Consider the following 22,696-nt stretch of genomic DNA (forward strand, 5'->3'; position numbering starts at 1 on the left):
TCTATGTGTATGACCCCTTCATGGCATGTAGTAAAGACTTAAGGTATTCCTAAAGATCTAGTGATAGCCAGATGAACACTTTGAGTGGGGGAATTCCTGAAGTTAATTAATTTGGAAGTGATATTACCAACATGGATAACCTGACCAGTAGCAAACAAATATCCTTCAGCTAATTTTATCTGGAATACAATTGCCTAATAAATTTAAACCATTTTTAGAAGCATACAGAAACAAATGAATACTACTTTTGCTATTAGGCAGTTTTTTACTTAATAATTTAGCTGGGAAAATAATTACTGATTTTATTTCTCCTCCAACAATCCATAGTATTTTTATGAAGTCTTCACAAATGTGAACTCACAATGAATGCTGCTTGAATTCTAGCAGTCTCATTTCCGATATCCCATGCTGTGGCATTAGTTTTGCAATATGTGCAACTTCAGCAATTTCCAAAACTCAGACGCTTAAAAAAAACTTTTTCAGTTGTAACTTTAATGAAGGCTCTTGTACTCTGGTGTTTCTCATTCTGCCTACAGCTATTTTGGATGCTAGTTAATGAAATATAATTATCCCTAGTAACTGTCCAGCATTTCTAACTCTGTAGCATTTCCTGAGCCACCTTCCTATCACAAATCTTCTATCAAGAAAAACGACACGGTCTTCTACCAAAAAAATTGATTACTTTTACATTTTTAAAGCCATGTGCTGAGGTAAAAAGTTAAAATGTTAATGAGCTGGGGTTTTTTTTGTTTTGTTTTGTTTTTAACTTCTTTTGTTGCTCTTTAGGCCAGTGGTTGTGGCTAAACAATGTTGCACTGGACTTTGTCAACTGGGAGGAGAAAGAGTCCAGTGTGGACCATCACTGTGTTGAAATGACTGCACCATCTGGTTATTGGGACACCACTGACTGCTATGCTGAAAAAGGATTTATCTGCAAAAAACCCAAAGGTAAGTCCTTAGTGACTCTGTCTGTAGTGGCAGAGCAGATCTGCTGGTATTACTAGTAAGTGTTACAGCCCTCCACCACATGTCTGGAAGTAATTTCTGACAGTTTCATTTGGCACATCCCACTTTTCTAAATATTTGTAGGTGTCTGTTTTTGCAGGCTGTGAGCTCTTCCAGCACTGTCTGCGCTCACTTGGGAATATGGTAACGTGCTGTATGTACCCTAAGCTGGGTATGAGACTTTCAGAAAACTTTTAAAAACCTAACACAGGCATTGGTATGACATCTCTCAAACACTTGTGCAAACTTACGGCTTTTCCAGGAACTAAGTATTGTCACGGTTCTTATACCCTTGCAAGGAGGAATTCATGTGAATAATCAAGCTTCCTCTTCAAGCATGTTGTACTCAAAAAATATATTACTGCCCAACATCAAAAATTGGCTTCATATTGGGCCTGATTCAACAACATTTAAGTCAGTAATGCCTCAGGGATATTAAAAGGTCAGCTGTTTGTGTTGCAATAGTAATAAAAGGAGTACTTCCCTATTACATAAAAACTTCAAGAAAGTCACTACAGAAGCTGTCCTATCAGCACTTCTGGAAAGTTTTGTGCAATACTGTATATGCCAGACTAATGTTTCAGAGGTAAAAAATCACATGTAATGCCATATTTTTTTTCCTTGTATTCTCAAGTGGAGATACAAAAAACATAATTGCCTGAAAGAAAGCACTATCGTTACATTCTCCTAAGTTAGGTGCTAAAAATCAATCTCACCTAAAAAATGGTAGGTTATCGTCTTTAAACCTGTGTATTTTCTTTTGTAGTAGCTGTGAGATCAGGTTTAATTTTCCAGTTTTGCATTGTGCCTTGTCCCCATTAAATCATGGGGAACATCTCTGTTATATTCTTCCTCAGAAAGAAAGTGTAGTCTTTCATTAAAAGCCAAATTGAAATGTAACCAAGAACAGTCATCTCCCATGCACTGTTTCCATGCTTAAATCAGCACATGCCCATGGCAGTAAATCAGTTAATCCCCATTAAAGATTTACTAAGAACATTCCAACTATATTCAGTCCTATATAGTACTAAACCAATAAGGAAACACTAAAATCTGTCTATTGAATCTTAAGATGCTCAGATGTGAAACTGTTTCCTGCCTCAGTAGGGGCTACTGTTACTCAGTTCTCATCAATTTTAAATTCTGCTCTGCTTTAATTTCATTTTACATTTCTCCTTTATAACTTCTCCTCTGGGTAGAGAGTTTGTTTCCAAACTGTAATGTAAAAGAATGAAGAGGATAAATATTTTCTTGACAATTTAGGGAGTCTTGGTTCAGAATAATTTTTCTTACTTTATAAGAACATTTGGTATGTTTAATTCTTCCTCTTTTCTGAGTGTCAAATGTTTTTTGAACCTCTTCAACAGAAAAAGAGTTTATTAAGGTCTTTTCTTTTTCTCTGTCTCTCACGTATGCATAACCATATGGGAAGATTACAGCCTTGAGTCACAGGACATTTTCTAGGGAAGACATTTAAGAATCTTAAACTTAACTGTAGCAGCAGAATCCTCCTCCACAGGCAGAGCTTCCTAAAATGTGCTATGTGAAATTAATCTCCAGACTTGTACGTCACGTAAATTAAATTTAATTAGTAAATTAAAATTAATAGTTCAGGAAAAATGTGAAAAAGTATTTTTAAGTGAACATAGAAAATAGTTGGTATTTGAATGTTGGTAAATATAAAAACAATATAAAGTTTAAACTAATATTATAATTTGGTAATGTTAAGAAGGAAGGTAAAACCTTAGCAATGTACTTTTTACATTATATTTTACTTATATTGTCTTTCATAACAGACATATATGATATTAATTCAATGGTAATGCTTTAGGGTTTTTTTTTTTTTGCCCCTGTATAATTGTAGTAAAATAGTCAAACTTATGAATTCTAATGAAGTGTCGTATTATTACTTCTCATTGAAGTTCAGCCAAGTGGGAGTCCTTTACAGCAAAAAGGTAAGGCTTTCCTAAGAAAATTATCAAAACTAACAACTAAATACAAGAACTTAAAATTACTTTTCACAAATCACCCCCTTTCAGAGAAAAAGTGCTACTGACAGTTACTAGGATGCATGGTTATAATTGACTCAGGGTAATCCCACGCTGCCTTTTACATGTACATTAGCACTCACGTGTTCTTGGTCAACTGGACTGATGCAGGGTTAACCCTGAGGTGACAAGCTCAGCAGTGACCCAGCTTGTGACTAGCTTAGAGAACAAGCACAGAGCACTTTAACTTGTCTGTTAAAACCTATGTAGATGTATATGAAGATGCAAATTTCTTCCATAAGTATTATTGTAAATAATATGATATTACAATATTGCAAAACTAATTTCCAATAATTAGCATCCCATATCCATATCTAAAACATACATTATTCATTGAATTCTTATAAGCTGCATGCATTGGATTACAGTGACATACGGATCCACTAAAACCATGTTAGTTATAGCAAAAGGGACCTGATCAGCAACCATTCAGGGCTCAGATTTACACTGAACAGTCTTCAAGTTCAGGCAGGAGAGAACATCTCCTCCTTGTTTTGCATGTTGTACATGGAATACAAAATTACTAAGGTTTCTCACAGTTATATGCATTCATTTTAGCCAAGGACAAAAATGAAGAGACTCATCCACCGGTTCACGTCTCCATTTGGCCACTCATTTTCTTGGCTATCCTTGCTCTTCTTGGAGCTGTCATGTCAGTCTACTTCTACAGGAGAAAAAGAAAAAATCAACTACCAACAGATTCTGGCAATGAAACACTTCTAAAATGATGTGTCGGTGACTGAAGAATTGGTGAGAATGGGTCTTGTGGCACGTACCAATTCAGAGAAGGAAGTTACTTGCTGAAATTAAAGGATATATCTGTTAGAAGTGTCTAGTGAGGTCATCTGTAATCTTAAATTAAATCCCTTTTCTCTTTTTGCAATAGCAGCCTATTTTGTATCACACATATTTTACAAAATCAGAATTACAGGCTTATGTTATAGTTTTTTAACAATCAAGATCGAGAAGCAGGCCCATTCAACAAGGCCAGGTGCAGGGTCCTGGGTCAGGGCAACCCCCGGTATCAATACAGGCTGGGGGATGAAGGGGTTGAGAGCAGACCTGCTGAGAAGGGCTTGTGGGGACTGGTGGATGAAAAGCTGGACATGAGCCGGCCATGTGCGCTCGCAGCCCAGAAGCCCAACTGTATCCTGGGCTGCATCCAAAGAAGGGGTGGCCAGCAGGTCGAGGGAGGGGATTCTGCCTTTCTACTCTGCTCTGGTGAGACCCACCTGCAGTACTGCACCCAGCTCCGGAGCCCTCAGCACAGGAAAGACATGGACCTGTTGGAGCAGGTCCAGAGGAGGCCTCAGAAATAATCAGAGGGATGGAACACCTCTCCTATGAGGACAAGCTGAGGGAGTTGGGGTTGTTCAGCCTGGAGAAGAGAAGGCTCCAGGGAGACCTTCTTGCAGCCTTCCAGTACTTAAAGGGGACTTATAAGAAAGATGGGGACAGACTTTTTAGCAGGGCCTGTAGTGATAGGACAAGGGGTAACAGTTTTAAACTGAAAGAGGGTAGATTGAGACTAGATCTAAGGAATAAATTTTTTGACAATGAGGGTGGTGAACCACTGGCACAGGTTGCCCAGAGAGGTGGTAGATGCCCCATACCTGGAAGTATTCAAGGTCAGGTTGGATGTGGCTCTGAGCAACCTGCTCTAGTTGAAGATGCCCCTGCTCATTGCAGGGGGGTTGTACTAGATGACCTTTAAAGGACCCTTCCAACCCAAACTATTCTATGGTTCTGTGAAGACGTTCTCAAGTAGCTTTGCAAAAGATTAGTGTAAATAACTTGTCATGAACAAATAAACATACTGAAAAAGAATTATAAAAGTGAACTAGTGAGAATGAATGTTCAGTAAAGTGTGATTACTATTTAGAACTGTATTCCGATGTCTTTGTGGACACCACAAAGAACTCAAAAAATAAAATCTGCCCGATTTTTGCAATCTTGAACTTGTTTTGCCCCACAAACTTCACTCCATCAGACCAGCACTTCTATTGTTCCTTATAGGTATATCCTGTTATGCTTACTTATAAAATAGTGCTTCTTACACTTATCTGAGATAACTTTGGGATAGAAAACGTTGCCATTTTCATTTTCTGCTATGGAAAATACAGTTCACACTAGCAAAGGATATGGAAGCTGAGGTATAGGTTTTGGACTTTTATTAATCTGATAATTTGATTGTTAACTGTAGTATGTTCACTAACATGAAGTAAAATATTCTTACCCTTCCATTCTTCCTCCTTTTTGCAAATGCTTTGAACTAAATAAAGTTTTTATTAGTATAATTATCAGCTTCAGACTGTGAATCAAGTGAGAGAAAAGGGGAAGGGAGCTGCTCCTGTCTGTGCACCAACTCTTCTGTCAATAACATAGAGCGCTTCTCTCCCCACCACTTTGAATTCAGCTTGAACAAGCACCAACTTGCCATAAATAAATGCAAGAAAAAGGAACTGAAAACTAAGGAATGCAGCAGATGATACTGTACTAGGAATCTGCAAGAAAACTAAGTTCAAGATGTTAGAAAAACAGTGGAAAGCAGTACAAAATAGAATTTAAGTGAGCTGCAAATACAATTTAGACATGAGCCACTTTGTGGGGAATTGTACTTAGCAGATAGCCCCGGTAAGCAACCTGCCTTCCCCGGGCTGCACAGGGTCTACTGAGCAAGCTGAAAAGTTAAAAGAAATAATAATAAAAAGGAATTAAGTTTCTTTTCTTGGCACTGGGCTCCTGTTTTCTTGGTGGAAATAAATACAATCAAGAATTTGGTTGACAACAGGCTATTGCACAAGTGAAATGCAGGACGCTGACTCCAGAATGTTTGTAAGCGGCATCACACCGGTCAGTCATACGAAAGGGCGGTTCTGAAGTGCCCAGTTCTCTTTCAGCCTACCTCAGAGTCTGCACTAATCTTCCCCCATTGCCCTCCTGCCGTGGGAAGCTGAATCCTCACAAGCATCCAGCTACACAAGGTGGGGCTAAAGCCCAGTTGGGACTGGTGAGGCAGGGGAGGGAAATGGGCAGGAATTGTGACCTCCAGCTATTTTCCTGGAGGATCCCCTCTGTGATTTTGGATATATCTGAGAAACGGTTTCACTCAGTAAACTCAGTTTCTATTTCTCTCTCACCCCATCACTGTCTGTGGCACCACTCAGCTTTATGATTTTGAGTTGCTCTTGCAAGTCTTGCTCACACTAAGCTCTCCCTGAATGTGACCTGCAAATAGAATAGATATTACTCAATTCCTACTTTTACTGAAATCCAGCCATTTTTTCCAGAAAATCTTTTTCTCTCTTAGTATTTCCTAACAGTCAAGTCAACAAGTTTAGTCAGTTCTTGCAGTATTTTTTCCTAACACCTTATAAATAAAAGCAAAGATAGTTGTTCCTCATACAACATCTTCTGTTCAGCTTCTATATATATCTCAGTTCTGATTATTTCACTTCTCACTTTATTCAATTTCATTATCACAATTTCTTTTATTGTCACTGATGTAAATAAACAGAAGGAACAGTAGGACTTGTCTGCATGTGAATATTTGCCAGCGCAGCTTTGCAGCATAGTTGTACAAGTACTGCCGTGCTAATGTAAGTCTTCAGATGAGCACTCTGGTCACAGATTAAGAGGAGCTTTTACAATTTACCTTACTTTTGGCTTTGTCTTGGAACACCCTTTTTAGGAATTTCTCAAATAGATGAACACATGATTTTGCTTGACAAATCTATTCCAGGCAAAAGTTTCCCTCCTGTTACACGGAAGCTTATCACTAGCCTATGGCATTGAACATCTTCACTTCTTTCAGCTCTTCAACCAGTAGTTATAAACAGCCCAGCCCCAAAATGTGATCAAAGCAAGCAGTGTAATTGCACAAAAAAAAGCAATTTCAGCTCTCAAAGTGAGCAATAATGCTTAATGCACCAAATACTGCAGATCCTGTGAAATTTGCTCTCTCTCTTCTAGATATGTAGAGCTGTGACATTATAGCAATGTACTGAACCACTGGGATTTTGTCTTCTTTTGTAAGTGTTAAAGCAGAGATTGAGTTTTTAATTTATGCTATTTCACTGCAGGTTTCTTGTCACCAACGCTCAAGTTGTTTTTTCAGAGGTTTGCCCTGCATAGCACCCCAACAGCTGGCCCATATATAGAATACCAAAAAAGTGCCGGGAAAAGACAAATGTCATACCTAGACTTCAGTTTTGGAAGCGACTCGTTCTTCAAAGAGAACACTCTTTGCAACGCGCGCTCTATAGTTATTTCAAAATACCATGTGACAGGATATTTCCCTATTTAGAGTACAGTGCTTTATCCATCAACCCTTTGACACGCAGAAGGACCTGCCACTCTCCTCACTCAGAGGATTTTATACGCTGCAGATCTTATAGTCCAGCTTCTTGTAGAGGAATGAAAAGAAAGTTACATTCGCAATGAGTTGCTTCAGGTTCCTAGTTTTTCTTTCCTTCATGCATGATTCATTACAGTCACAGGGTAAGTTTTTTGTTGGTTTTGTGTTAAACTAGATATGAAAATGCTTTGCCTTGGGCAGCTTTACAGGTTTAATGCATAGACTGATTATTTTGTATTTTTATCAGATTTGATATATGATCTAAAGAGTATGTTGGGTATTATGCTGGCAGCTCTAGATTCACAGAATAGAAGAGGGGAGATGTAGGGATGTTGTGGGAAAAGGAGGTAATAAGAGAAGGATATTTAAACTGAAATTCTGTCTGTGGAAATAGTAAATCAGATGGCAATGAGAGATGAGAAAGAATGGACCCCTTTCTATTTACCCTCCCCGCACACCCATGGTGCAGTGATCTGTCACAGGGTTTGAGAGCCATGTTTTCATGATAACTGTGCAACTTTCTCTTTCTGCTCCAAGACATGAGGTATGAGAAGGAAGAACTGGCTCCTCCCCTCCACTATGACCAAATTAGAAGAATAGTTCCAGTCTGAAGATGTATATCACTTACTTGGTATAGCTATAGAGAGAAGTGGTAAAGCAATAACATATGTAGAACTGAGAAGATGAATGTGGTTGCATGAATGTGAAATCGAGAGCATATATCAGAAATTTCAGGATTAAAGAATGCTCCTGTAATATCGTGATAGTTTAAAAAGAAGCATTGCTAACCTTAAAGAGTCTGAGTAGAGGACGAATCTACAAGACCTCTCCAGGTGCAGAAATGCGCATCTGAAATCTAAAAGATTTACTGCGTAAGGATGCTTGTCACAACTTGATCTGTATTCTCTGTGGTCAGCCATCCTTTTTCTTTTAACAATTAATGAAAAGATGGAAAGACAAAGTCAACCTATTGCGAATACAACAATGCAATGAACTCATTTTCGTATGAGATCTGCTTGTGCTTTTCTGTCTTCAGGAACCACAACTTATCAGCAACAGCATCACAGAATTTGGCTTTCCTACAAGGTACATATATAGCAAACTAAATACAGCATTGAAACCCCAAATTTTGCTATTACAACATTTTATTTAAAACCTCTAGCTACACAAGGGGGAAAAATGATTAAAATGAATTAAAAAAGATGGTGTGACCTCTCAATTTAGATAGGTACACTGATAGATCCATTACTAGGAAGTCAGGTTTATGATTTTATGATTATTTTCTTATGTTCTCTTACCACTTTCTTCCCCCTAGATACCTTTACATTACAAGGAAATGCCAGTGGACAGCCATGTGTATTCCCTTTCAAATACGAAGGCAAACAGTACAACGAGTGCACAGATGCTGGCAGATCAGATGGCTGGCTCTGGTGTGCAACAACTGCAGACTTTGATGCTGATAAACTGTATGGATTTTGCCCACTAGTAAGTAAGTCCTGCGCTTTATTTATTAACTTGTCCTGAAACATTGTTGAGAAAACCATGTATTGAGCTACCAGGCTTGTTATCAGCTACCAGCTGCACACCTGCATGACAAATCTTGTCGGAGCGGCCCAGATGAAAATCATTGGATTGAGAATTAGCCCCAGTAGCCAGGTGCTCCCTCTATAGCAAGTGGAGAGGCCGAGGTGCCTCCAGAGCGTGGTTCAGCCCAGCCAGGTTCTGACTGACCTGCTGGAGGTGGCTGTTTCTCTTTGTGGACCAGAGAGGTGAGGAGGCTGCTCCACATCTAATTTATGGAATTTAATGGCATGGCATGGCCAGCATGAATTTAAACCGGTATCTTCCTTTCCAAAAATTCCCATTGCTCTTTATTCCTCAGACATCCCTTGTAGGTCAATTGTTACTTAAATTACTAGATACTGTTTTTTTCCCTTAACATCCATTTCCTATCTTCTTGTCATCTCCTATTGCCAGGCTACACAAAAATGTTGCTTCTAAAATTATCCTCCTCCCCCATCTTTGTACTATCTTCTGCACTGAACCTATGTTTGGATTCTGCCACCTCAGGACACAAACAGCTTTGCTTTCCTCACCAACTGTCTTCCCAATAACACAAGTTTCATAAGGTTTTGTGAGTTGCTCTTCAAAGATTGCAGCTGATCTGCACATTGGTGCTACACCATCTGTTTTTATAGCTCCTCAGGCTGTCAAAGACCAAGTTCTGCCACTTTTGAAAAAGCTACTTCTCTTGATTATGAGCTAAGAGGGAGTTCCTGCCCCTCAAGCAGGCATAGCCTCCAGGGTCACAGTTCACCTACATGCTTGCTTTCCTCCTCTGACTTCACCCCGAAATCTCTTTTTTCAATCAACAGACATGTCTGGTTTACCTAGCACTACATTTTCTGGTGCTTTAAAATTGATGATAGCATACAGTTAATACTGCGCATTTTTAGAGATTTTGCATCATTACATACTTTATTTGCTTTTAGTTGGTGCAATGTCAATCTTCTAACAGCAGCAGTCTATGTCACTTCTTCCAGATGACACAGAAAGATTTTGGACAGAAGATGTTTCAACTGGCTTTCACTATCAGATAAACTCAGAATCAGCTCTAACATGGCACCAAGCAAGGAAAAGCTGTCAGCAGCAAAATGCAGAACTATTAAGTATCACAGAGATTCATGAGCAAGCACATGTGGGAGGTAAAATGGTAGAGGACAAGACCTTAAAACATGCTGCCCCAGAGCTTTAGAGAATGAAGTTGACTGCCTTGTCTTCTGTCTCACTGAAGAAGACATAGTGTCAGGGGTGGTTCAGCAGCTGCCAAAAGGGACATGGTCTGAACTGCCTTTCCACTAGCTGGTGTTTTATATGAAGGATTAGTCCCAACCCCCTAAAAGGGGGGAAATGGCCCCACCCTCCCTTTGTGCTCCAGGTGGGAGCTACCGTATCTTTTGCAGCCTGTCCCAGGAGGAGGGTTTCCTCCGCTTGCCTTCATGCTGGTGCACTCATTCCTGAGCAGCACTATGATCTGGACCCCAAATTTACCTTTTTCCTCTGTGTTTCAAGGATTATTAATCTTTTTCCTAGAACATATGATGATGGTTAGGTCGGTCCCAATATGGGTACATTTACAGACATAAACTCTAAATAACTCCAGTGGATTTCAGATACAGGTATAATGGTATCAGTTGGGTTATAAACGGTGTGAAGGAGGCTTTGAAACCACTCACAGACATAGAAAAAAAATCTGGAAACAACTGACTGGCATACTGTCTTTGTAAACTTTTGGATGTGTTTACACCATGAAATCTGCTACAGGAACATTTTAGCACAACTGCCTAGTGAAAATAGGATATTTTTTATATATCTTATGTTGTAATGAAACAAAGTGAGAGAAGCAAACTCTTATTTAAGGAGTGAAATAAGATGTTCATTTGCCCTTTTATATACTGAGATTTTTGCTAAATCGATATTTGTTCAGTTACTATTTTACTTTTTTAATCTGTGCACCTCCGTAATGCTGAAAGTACTGCTTTTGGGCTGGTATTTATATTTCTTACTTTTGGTGTTATACGTTTTAGATTAACTTGCTAAGAATGAAGATAGGGAGATACAACTGACTTCTTTTTCTAATTTAGAGCTAACTAAAAAATTCAGTTTTGCATTCTGGATTGGATTGAACACTTTGAGTTTCAACAGTGGATGGCAATGGGCTGGGGGCAGCCCTTTCAGGTATTTAAACTGGGCTCCAGGTAAGAACTGTATTTATCTTGTAATCTCTTAATGGATTCTGATAAGACACCAACTAATAAAAACTGCTCTAGCTACTTTTATGTCAGGAAAGCCCATTCTGATTTAAAACAGCTGAAGATCTAGATCATTATTTTAAGAAGTACACTTCCAAATCACAAAGTTCACTGTGGATATCAGCTATAGCAAGTTCTTTTATTTTCTTATATAAGCAAAGATCTTGTTTATGAAAGCAGAATATCATCTGGAGTGATCTATTATCCTAGAGACTCGAGACCAGAATTTTTCCATAACATGTTGCCCAAGAGTATAAATATAAATCCGATCTTCAAAAAGTAACAAAATATTTAGAAAATAATGTCACCATGTTGTCTGGAGAAGTTCTAAATGTTATTGAGAGGCTTACAGGGCCAGCTCGTAATTCCTCAGCAGTTTATGCAAAATTGCACTTGGCCACCTCAAGGAAGCGAGAAAGGGTTGGGTTTGTGGTGCTCCTCGCACGTGGGGAGCTCTTCTGTTTGCTTGTTGGATTTTTAGTCCCATGTTTTCTTTGTGCCATGAGTATTTCCAGCTGTCTCCTGTTTTGGAAAAGTTACAGGGGGGTAAAGGAATAATTAAACTCTCTAAGTTTTCAGAAATTCTGTATCAGGCAATTTCTTTTGCTGCTTACATAGATTTTTACACACTACAACAGAGAAGAGAAAAGCAATTTTATAGGAAAGTAGAATTGTGAAATTCTTGAGATATACTGGAGGGATGGTATAATTTAAAGCTGAGTATTTTTACAGTTTGGAAGTATTTGACACAGGACAACAGTCTAGTTTCAGCTGAATTGTCTGTGAGCACCAGGCTATCAAGAAAAGAACCAGAAATTTCCCAGTACTATCCCGACACAAAGTCAATGGAGGGTCATTTCTTCATTCTCAAAGCATAGACTAAAAGCAGCATCCTATAAACTACAACACCAGTTATCCTATGGGAGAGGGCTTCTTCATATTAAGCATTGAAGAAACCAGAATAAGTTGATGTTTCTACTGATAATGTGATGGATTTATTGATATTTTTATTTATCTTTGCTGTGAGATTCTATTTTCTCTCTTACTCAAAGGAAATCCTTTCCTGTTCCCTGGGAAAATCTGTGGAGTGATGAACCCCAGAAAGAATTCCAAATGGGAAAACCAAGCATGTAACCAGAGGCTTGGCTACATTTGTAAAAAAAGAAACTTCAGTTCAAAGTCTGACATTATACCCAAAGGTAGGTTAGTCAAATAAGGTGAAAGATTTTTTTTTTTTACTTCTAGAAAGAGCAATCTGTAAAGACCTGCAAATGATAGAAGGTTATTTTTCAACCAGAAATTTAGAAATTTCTAATTAGAAACCTTTGAAAAACACAGCTATACATGCACACACAGACTTTTAGATGCTGCTTTTGTCCTCCCATTGTGTATTAACCATTCATATAAGAATATTATTATTCTGTTCTATCACTCTGTCATACATTCTTGCAAGACAGATAGAAGCACTCTGTCATGGTAACCAGTACCAGCATCAAATTTGCATAAATACACTAGGAATGCTAGGCTTCTCATTTGCTTCTCATTTGCTCCAAATGAGCAATTGCAGTTACTCTAACATTAATGCAAAAAATCTTCCTCTGATGACAACAGTACGTAACGCATCGGGTTCATTCGAGCAGAGCAGGAGGAGCAGCAGTGTTCACACGGGCTACATTTCATCCGTGGGCCACCCCAACCTGAGGCTTCAATGACACAACGTGGCTATGAACGTGCCACACGCAGGAGGGGTCTGCTGGAGGCTGTCATCTGGGAATGTTCTAAAAGATACTTTTAAAGAAGTAGTTATATTAAAGAAAGCAGAGAAATAATTTCAGAGAATCTTTATTCCCCTATTAACCTTAAAAAGAAATGCAGGAGTCTATTTTTAAAGCAAGCTTAAGGTAAGTTTTTAAAGATATTTAGGAATCTAAGTAATAAAAAAGCCACTGAGTTAATATGAAAAGTACCAACTCTGCACCAGTTTGCACTGTTTACTGACCTGCAGTTACAGAAGAATGACTTCACGCTTTTCCATATCCGAAAATTTTGTGTTTGCAAGAAGACATGGAACAGGAGGCAGGGCTTAATGTCAGCCCCTGCATGCAGCCCGGGGGACAGAACCGCTCTGGAGGGCAAAGCGGGGAGAGGCAGATGTCTACTTTGGTCTCCCTTTCTTACCAGACCATTATTTAAAATTGCATCTCTGACACAATGCAGGCATTTTGCAATGATTCTCTGCTTAAGGAGACATCATTCTATTTGCATATTTAGCATATTGTGCCTTAATGATGTTTGTTTTTCATTTGAATGTATTTGCATTTCTGTCTACAGCTTTATGTTTATTCATGTAGTCCCACTTTTGTAAAGAGTGCTCAAGAGACCTCATTCTAGTGTCCTTTATTTTCCTCTTACAAAATTGTTCTGAAAAATTGTGCTTTAATTTTAGAGGAATTGAGACCTATTAAGTGCATGGATGGTTGGTGGCCATACGCAGGCCACTGCTACAGCATTCAACGAGAACCCAAAACGTGGAAAGATGCTCTGGCTTCATGTAAGAAGCAAGATGGAGATTTGGCAAGTGTCCACAACATTGCTGAATACAGCTTTCTAGTGTCACAGCTTGGTTACAGTGAGTATGTATGTAGGCCTGCATTTCGTTTGCCACATCTGTAACATCAAAGCTGGGCTTCGTGTTAAATAATAAGGCTTTTTTCCTCAAAATGTCACGAGTGGAAGGCTGAATCCAACTTACGGTATTCTTTTCTACTGTTGCCGTTGCATAAACATAGAAGTATATTTATATTTATCAAGAAATAATCTACATTGTAAAACATTATAAAGCAGGAAAAGAAAAAAATAGAGACACAATAAAGGTCTCTAAAAATTGCACTTTTGGCAGCTTTGTTCTATGTTCAGTATGTTCAGAACTGAGCTCCAATCCTAGAGGAAATTTAACTTCTCGCTAAGTTTAAAACTCTTGCTGAGGCTAACCTCTTGCTATATATCCCTTTAAGAAAATATCTTGTAACTTCAGATTTTCCTTGGATCTGTAGTAACCAGTCCTGACACTTGCTGTACATGCTGTACTTGGTGAACACCCCCGATGGGCCATCACAAGCTCTCTAATGCTTCCTCATTAAGGAGATGTATTGGCAGCTGTCTTCATGGCTTGGGTCAGCATGGTCTCCTGACAGGTGGGACAGTCACTGTCCTACCCTCCATGCTAGGAGCCATCTTGTTCTGAATCACAGATACTCAGAAAGTTTGTAAAAATCTTCTGCCAGCCATAAAGAGCCTTGTGTTTATTAAACTCAGTGTTTCTGGATGGAATCTGAGGCCTTTTCAGTACAGGCCAACACATCTCTTACTGCAGATCTGAAAGGAAACCAGCGTTTTTGTTAAAGCACGAGACCACCTCTCACGTAACACATCCCAAACTTATCAGTCCTTGTTTGTTCCAGGTATGAAAATGTTCACTTTATTGCATAGCTAGCCATAAGGGACCCTATTTGTTTTCATACTTCAGAGCCAACAGAAGAGTTATGGCTTGGCCTGAACGACCTGAAGGTTCACTTCTATTTCGAGTGGAGTGATGGGACTCCTGTGACGTTCACCAAATGGCAGCGCAGGCATCCCACCTACACAAACGGTCTGGAGGACTGCGTTGTTATGAAGGGGCAGGTACAATCATGCAGTCATTTTACAGTAAAGCAAACTAATAACTACATCAGCCTGAAATCACTTGCCTTTATATATTTTTTTCAGGACTCAGCTTAAAATAGTTATCCCCATAAATTTGGTCTCAACTGGAAGAGAGGTTCAGAGGACAGGAGAGATCAGAAATAGAGAAGTAGCATTTTCCTAGTGCTACCTTTTAAAATTTCTTACGAAATTTTGATCCAGGAAATTTACAGTACATTCACTCTCTTGGCTGCAGCAATTAAAAAAGCTATAGCTCTTGGAGAGGACTGGGGATGAACTAATTAATACATTATGCGATTACCATAAATGCTATTTGCATACCTCATTTTCCAGTCCAACAGACCATTATGTCACTCAATGTCACTTCATTGAGACATGGCATTGAGGCTTGGAGACCTGGCACTAGGGCACGTTTCTTCAGCTGTGATGTAAAGAGAGCTCTAACACCTACCTGCCAAACACATAACCTAAAATCTTACGGTATTTCTGACTGCTTGACTCACACACTTTATTTTCTTCCAACACATGGTTGGTTGGGGTTTTAGGCACATTTACATGCATGTGCATGCACATACATACACGCACAAAAAAATGTCATGAATTTTAAAAGAAACAAGTTGAAAATGCTATTATGAAAGAAATGCTGTTATTGAAAGTAAATGTTATATCGTAGAACAATATTGATGTATTAGGCGTCAACAGAATTGATCCTAAACCAGATTTTATGGGTGGGAAAAGCTCCTATTTAAATTTTATTTTTTACATAATTCTGTTTTTAAAAAGAAATCAGTCATTTTCAGAGTCTTCTCCTTGATGGATAGAACAGTTAGATTTACCGCAACACGCTCAGATGTGCATTATTATCAGTTTCATTGATCTTTTTTACAGAAGTGTAGTGAAATTATGCTGCTCTAAATGCAGATCCAGTAGCCCCAGATGAGATGTATCTTTACAAATACTCTCATGAATTTTTTTTTTTTTTTTAAATAAATCTCCAGCAATGATCCTATAGCCTTCTTAGGTAACATATTTCAGTGGGCCTTGTAGTGAAGAAATAGGAAAACACCAGTTTTCTTCTGTTTCTGAATGCCCCTTTTTTACATTTGTTTCTTCTCCCTGCTATCCTAGGATGGATACTGGGCAACTGCTGTTTGTGATAAGCGGCTTGGTTACATGTGTAAAAAAGAAGCCTTCGTCACAATCCTCTGAAAAAGAGACAATCGAGGACCCAGGCTGCCAGAAAGTAAATGCTCTCTCATAAATTAATTTTGTTGGGAAAAATGAACAGCAGTTAATTTACTGGTTCTTGATTCTTTTGGAGTCTTTGTATTTGTATCTTCTAGGAAATCTACTCTTGAGGAAACCTAGTCTTTTCCTACTAACAATTTACTAATATTTGTGCATTTTTCATTTTTGCTCTGAAAATACTCAAGAAAGTCAAGATTCATTTACATGTACATGAACGCTGCCTTTCCCTCCATTCCCAGATGAGTCACCCTGTGACAAAATTACATATATTTGTAAAATCATAATTTCACTACTATTCTGTTTATGCTCTTAGCCTAACAATACATGTAAAATTACCAAAAGGCACTTTGTCTCTTCTCTTAGATCTGCTGTCTCTCTAAAGACTTCATAAAGTCCTTACAATATACGAGTGATAAAAGAAAGAAAATAACTTCAAAACAGAAAAGGATCAGCTTTTCTGTACCACGTTCCTACTGATGGGCTATTGACTTGGCCTTTGAGTGATATCAGCAGGTTATTTTTTTCCAAACAATAATTTTTCCAGAACTGAATCAGTAAATCATTACGTCTATATTGGTCAGCACAGACCTCTCTGAGAGCAGGAAGAAGCCGGGGTGTTTTACTGATATTCCTCCTTCTACCTTTCCCACAAACAAGCACCGACTGGACTCCCCTTGGCTCAGTCTCCTCACCCATTGCACTGAAGGATGGCAGAGGCAGCTCCGGGGAGCTCTGCTTGTATGTGAATTCATCTCCATATTGCAATATTTTTGTATTTCATTATGTCAGATCCCACAGCTCTTAAAAACCCCAGTTTTACAGAGCCCTAAAAGAGATAGCAAATAGCACGGTCACAATTTTCTTTGAAAAGTCATGTACATGTAAAAGAGATTAAAACTAAGATCTTAATGTCATCCTTTAAATAAAGAAAACCTTCTGTAGGAGCAATCAGCAACAAAAAAACAGCTGTTGTTTATCAGCATATTGGACCAGTCTCATCTTGGTTTGAAGCTTAACTGCAACAAATTTAACATCGACTATTTATACACAAAAGAGCAGAGCTAATTTCTATATTGAACACTCAATTTCACATTAAGAACCTTATGTTTGTCACAGGGTTGGAAAAGATATGGTCTTCACTGTTATTTGGTGGGCTCTGCACCGGTGACATTCTCAGAAGCAAATAAGACATGTGAACGGAGCAAAGCTTATCTAGCTACAGTGGAAAGCAGGTAGGAAAACGTCTTTTTTTTTATACCTCAAAATCAGTGCTTCTGATGGGGAAACTTTCAAAAATTATCAATTTTTTAACTCTTCCAAGTTTTATCAGTGCTTTTCATAAATGTGCTGTAGTATGCCAAATAAAATTATCCATGCAGGAAAAAAAAAAGACTTGATGTTTTAGGGCTTTCCACTTAACCTCTTACTACAGTTTTCAAACTGTGTCTGTTCTTGAGTTAAGCAGTTTTCTCTAATCTTTCAATTCCTAATTAAAGCAGCTGCTGTGTTATTTTGGGGCCTCTGAGGATGTTATTTCATGGCTTCTGAGGAACATGACTGCCTTCAGAGGTCATAGGTAGCAAAGCTGACAGTTTGGTCCTGACTTGGTTGTGTGAGGCACCACAAAGACTTGGAAAGATGAGGAAAATAGTTGAATACAACTAGAAGCCCATGTGAGCAATGATTTGTGACATTTCACAGAACGGGGTAGAAAGGAGAGAAGATGTCTTCAGCTAAAAGAGAAAGTTGTCCCTGACCAAATTCTTTTGACCACACTTAAAAGCTTATCTGAGGTTTTGCCCAGACTTCACTGAGGAGCTGTTTCCTTGTGGTCATGCTAGCATGATAGTGATACCTCTATTTGTACCACTTAGATTAGTATTGCAAGGTAATGGGTTGTGTTTGAACACTTTTTTCTACTTCAGATATGAGCAAGGCTTTCTGATTAGTCTTGCGGGGCCGAGGTCTGAAAAATATTTCTGGATTGGTCTCTCTAACACAGAAGAACGAGAGAGTTTCAGGTGGACCAGTGGTGAAACTCCTCTCTTCACACACTGGAACACAGCAATGCCAGGTAAGCTCTGCACGGGCCCAATCCTTGTGATCAGAGTGCAGCTGAAATTCATGCGGGTTTCTGCTGTCCACCCCCTGGTGTTTGAAATTACAGCAGGCACTTTCTTTTGTGCTTGTAGCCGTAGGTGGCCAACACCATCAGACCTGGTGTTTGGTGCCAGTGTAACACACACAGTCGAAGCTGAGCGCCAGGTCTTGTGTAAATCAACCTCCCGCAAAGTTTTATAGGAATAGATTTTTAATGGGCTAGACCAAAGGCAGTACTGTGCAGGAGTTAACAAAGTCCCCGGTCTCATTTTTTCAACTTTTTAACACCAGTTAACAACAACTCATCAGACTGAGAAAAATTATTATGGACAGTTTTTGACCCCCAAGGCGCACGTGTGAGAAGTGAGCAGTGAATGTCCAGCTGTTCTGCATTTCAGCAAGACAGATTAGCATCTTCGTGGGAACTCACACTAGCTAGCTATGCCTTAAAGCACGCCTCTTTTACTTGATGTCAGTCTTCTTGACATTGAATTACCTGGATATTGAGAACCCCAAAGTAGCTGTCAGGCCATCTGCTACATAGGTAAATAAAACCAAGTGCTATTTGCCCTGTGATTTCCCTGGAGTGGCAAGATAAGGAAGTTTTGTATTTCAAAGCTGCAAATCTCTGTTTTTGGCAAAGGTGTGTCTGTGAGACTCACTGGCCCATATCTGGGCTCTGTCAGGAGGTATTAACAATAATTTTATATCCAGGATGGTTTTAAATCTGCGTAATCTGCATCTTCCTTTTCATAATTTTCTATGAATAAAAGCAAATGTCTCATTTCTTAAGAGAGTAATTAGACTTTTATTTTATTACTTTCTTTTACATATCACAAAGGAAAAGAGCAAGGCTGTGTTGCCATGGGAACTGGAATTACAGCTGGGTTATGGGATGTTGTTAGCTGTGAGAAGACAGCAAATTATCTTTGCAAACAGCGGGCAGCAGGACTGCCACCCCCTGCTCCTTCTGTACAGGTCCCTGTGGCCGCCTGTGCTGAGGGCTGGGATGGAGCCTCCTGGGCAAACTCGTGCTTCAAAGTAAGTGTGTGTCTACCTTCCCTGTGAGCCTGAGCCTGGGTAGCCCAGGGGCCGGTGCCCCGGTCACTGTAGTCCTCAGGGACCCAGGAGCTGGTTCATTTTTGGGGAATGGTCTTCTCCACGGTATTCGAGTGCAAAAAACCACGAGACAAATCCATCGAACATAATGAAAGTCAACAATGGACAAGCTGAAACAAGGAAAACAGAGCACTAGAAACATGCTTTCTTTTATTTAAATGCCAGGTGAGAACCTAACCCAATTTACGTACTTCCAGGAATTTGGGACGTCAGAAAAACATAGTGTTGCATCTTAAGAGGGAGCAGTGTCACTTGCATAAGACAAGGTTTCTAAGAGAAAACTTATGGCAACCTGGCCCTCTGCCAACCTTTTCTCACACAGCGTGTGATGCTTTCAGATCTAGGTTTAGTTTGACATTGGTGACACTTCAGCAAGTAAAAGTTTTGGGCATTCTCTTGGTTTTGCTAAAAATGCTTTAAAAAGTCTCCTTTTTTGAAAAGAAAAGAAGTGAAGAAAAAGCAAAATAGATCAAGGAAAAGTAAATATGCAACACTGCTCTTCCAAGTCTTTACATAAGTATCCTCTCACTTTCTCCCTTGGGACACTCTGCCTGTTGGGAGGCCAGAGATGATTTTAGCCCTGTATTTGTAAGGGTCTCAACTTCTATGTCACACTTAATTATTGTTACTAACACTGTTGGTTCTGCCAGTTACCAAACTGTTGATTATCCTTTCCCCAAAATGTCAAGCATCCGATTCCTTACTTCAAGAGCTATTTGTACGCTTGCACCACCATACAAAATTCTCTTCCTCGGCCAGGGTCAGCACCTTGCCAAATGGCTTTCACCATCCATATTATCTTTTCTGTTCCATCCTGTTGATTTTTCTTCCACCTTCCATTTTTCAAAAATCTGCTGCTTTCTACTGCGAAATACCAAAACTGAACTATTCCATCTTTCATTGAGCCTTTCAGTGGTCAAAGTTCCAATTAAGTTATAAACTTTTTTTTCTCTCTGTACATTGTGATATTTTTTGTTGTCTTCAGATGCCTGTGCTACTCATAGCTTATTTTAAAATAGAAGATGCTGAGAAAAAAATACTTACACTTTACATTATTGATGTTTAATATTGTATGTCTTGACAGATGTTATGTTGTCTCACTCAAGAATAAAGGGATGCTAAAGTAATACTAATTTTAATTACATAGGCAATTATATATTTTCACATGCCAAAATTTGCTCATTTGGTAATTTATTTTTACTTTTTTTTCTCAATAGTTTTTTGTGAGAGAGGGAAACCAGAAAAAGTCATGGTTCGAGGCTGAAGAATTCTGTAGAGAAATAGGAGGAAATCTGGTCACAATCAATACAAGAGAAGATCAAATTTTATTGTGGCAATTAGCATCGTGAGTACTTGCACAAAGATTCTTTCTCATGTTCATGCTATGTTATATAAGGATTCCTTCAAAATATATCTGGAGCTGGGCAAGTGAGTGAATAAACAAAATAAAATTTTAGATTAGAATGGAAATTTTTCATTTGGAAATATCACCCTGAAACATTGCTTTTAAAAAAAAACTCAAACAAACTTGAATATTTCACAAACGTGTTGATATTTTTTAAATTTTCATTGCAGGTTTTTATCAAAGCTGTTCTCCAGATCTGATCAACTTTGTACATGTTAGTCGCTCTCCCAAAAGGGAGATAATAAAATGTTCAGCTCTAACTGTGCCTTCTTTTAACTGCATTCACATTTTAATCCATATATTCAAAAAAACCCTTGAGGTACTGCATAATGTAAACAAAAATGCAAGGACTTAATACGGAAATTTTCTGACTATAAACTGAAGACTGCTGAAATCAAACAGGAATTCTTTTTAATTAATTTTTGCTAGCACTATCGATGACATCTTGCCTGCAATGTAGAAATTATGCCATTATTTTCCCCACAAATTAGACCACTACATTCTGATTGTATTCTGTAATGTCAGTATGTCAGTTATGTGTCAATGGCATGGAGTATAGAGATATTTAATAAAAACTGTTTCACAGAGTGGTGAATCTATGTTTAATTTCTCAAATGGATTTTAAACAGTCATATAGAAAGTCTTCATTATCTCACCCTTCTTCATTTTATTATTTTATTATTTTTATTATTTTTCAGTATTGTGAGAAATTGTCTGTCTCTTTGCTTTAGACTATGAAATCTTTGTGAAGGGAAATCTTTGTGCTGTGTAGTGAATGAAATAGGACTCTCTTTTATCTGGACCATAGATACGATAAGATAAATAGCATGAACTATTAAATAAACTACATTGGAACTGCCAAGAAGCAAATCAAAGCAGTTGAAAAACCAGTATTTTCACTATGTTTCATTAGTTAAATTGTATTATAGCTCTCTGCTGACTTTTTACTTTAGCTAAAGCCTCTGTCCGTGAACTCTTGCTGCAGCCGCAAGGACGGGAGCCTGAGCGAGCTCTGTGCCTCATCACTCATCCCTTGACTTACACTCAAATGTGGCAAGTCTTGCTCCAGCACAGAGCACCAAGAAGCCCCTTGACAGAGCGCAGGCGCTGAGCCTGGCTGGGGGCTCCGTGCAGGAACAGCTCCCCATTCAGATGTGACAGAAAGCAGCACGTTTCCGTGCTTTCCAGCACTTATATCGTGGCCCCTCTTTCTACGCCCATGTATCTATATTGTATGATTTATTTTAGGGATAAAGGACTGCACACTCAGGCTTTCTGGATCGGTTTGTTTCTCTTAAATCCTGATGAAGGATTTGCCTGGATTGATGGTTCCCCTGTGAGTACTTATTTGCTGGATATAAATTGACTTTCGGGCCTTCGAAATATATAGATTTTCATCTTTTTATGCCTTTTTTCCAATCTCTTTAAACCTTTGGCACATGCATGGCAGCCCTTTATCCATCAGCTGAGTGTCTGCAATGCTCAGTGATGGCACTGTCTTAACACACTAATGGAAGTACCATGTCATATCCCATCTTCCACGGTCTGTGCTCTTAGGTCTTCACAGCAGCCCAGACCGGGCACTGCTGTGTGCCAGTACAAAGAGGTCAGGTTGCCATCTTTCACAAAGGGAGATAAACACAACTCTCTCTGCCCATCGGTTTTCCCTCGATCAGACACATGCTTTTCTGTACCATGTAAACTTTACACCTTCTCCAGAGAGCGATGGGGAAAGCGAGCTGATCAGCACGACTTCCACAGCCCTCTCAGACCTATCTGAACTCCTACTGATCCCTGTAGGGGATTTGATTTCCAAATTTCCTACTGAGATGACAAGACCCTGAACTGGTGTTACGATGGCAATCTCAATTACTTCCACTCAGCTCGAATCACATAGTAA

The 22,696-nt window shown here is 38.9% G+C and overlaps 2 protein-coding genes across 2 annotated transcripts in view; both read left to right on the forward strand.

Moving 5' to 3' along the window:
* The window catches only part of LOC309417138 (macrophage mannose receptor 1-like), a gene marked incomplete at both ends in the record, with an annotated part of 37,487 nt that extends 33,706 nt beyond the window's left edge, over positions 1–3,781 (forward strand). Inside the window, 3 exons of the mRNA XM_082014584.1 lie at positions 787–948; positions 2,928–2,960; positions 3,612–3,781. Coding sequence (XP_081870710.1) covers positions 787–948; positions 2,928–2,960; positions 3,612–3,781 — 365 coding nt within the window. The remainder of the gene's footprint in view (positions 1–786; positions 949–2,927; positions 2,961–3,611) is intronic.
* Positions 3,782–7,492: 3,711 nt separating this feature from the next.
* Positions 7,493–22,696, forward strand: part of LOC309402656 (uncharacterized protein) — a gene marked incomplete at its 5' end in the record, with an annotated part of 70,554 nt that continues 55,350 nt past the window's right edge. The window contains 14 exon segments of the mRNA XM_081996517.1: positions 7,493–7,553; positions 8,726–8,899; positions 9,954–10,115; positions 11,055–11,168; positions 12,275–12,421; positions 13,669–13,851; positions 14,749–14,903; positions 16,053–16,103; positions 16,105–16,167; positions 17,289–17,404; positions 18,098–18,246; positions 19,114–19,313; positions 20,609–20,736; positions 22,045–22,132. Of these exon segments, the coding sequence (XP_081852643.1) occupies positions 7,493–7,553; positions 8,726–8,899; positions 9,954–10,115; positions 11,055–11,168; positions 12,275–12,421; positions 13,669–13,851; positions 14,749–14,903; positions 16,053–16,103; positions 16,105–16,167; positions 17,289–17,404; positions 18,098–18,246; positions 19,114–19,313; positions 20,609–20,736; positions 22,045–22,132 (1,791 nt within the window).

Source organism: Phaethon aethereus, assembly GCF_964289735.1.
Source record: "Phaethon aethereus genome assembly, chromosome: 2".
In the NCBI taxonomy this organism is placed as follows: Eukaryota; Metazoa; Chordata; class Aves; order Phaethontiformes; family Phaethontidae; genus Phaethon; species Phaethon aethereus.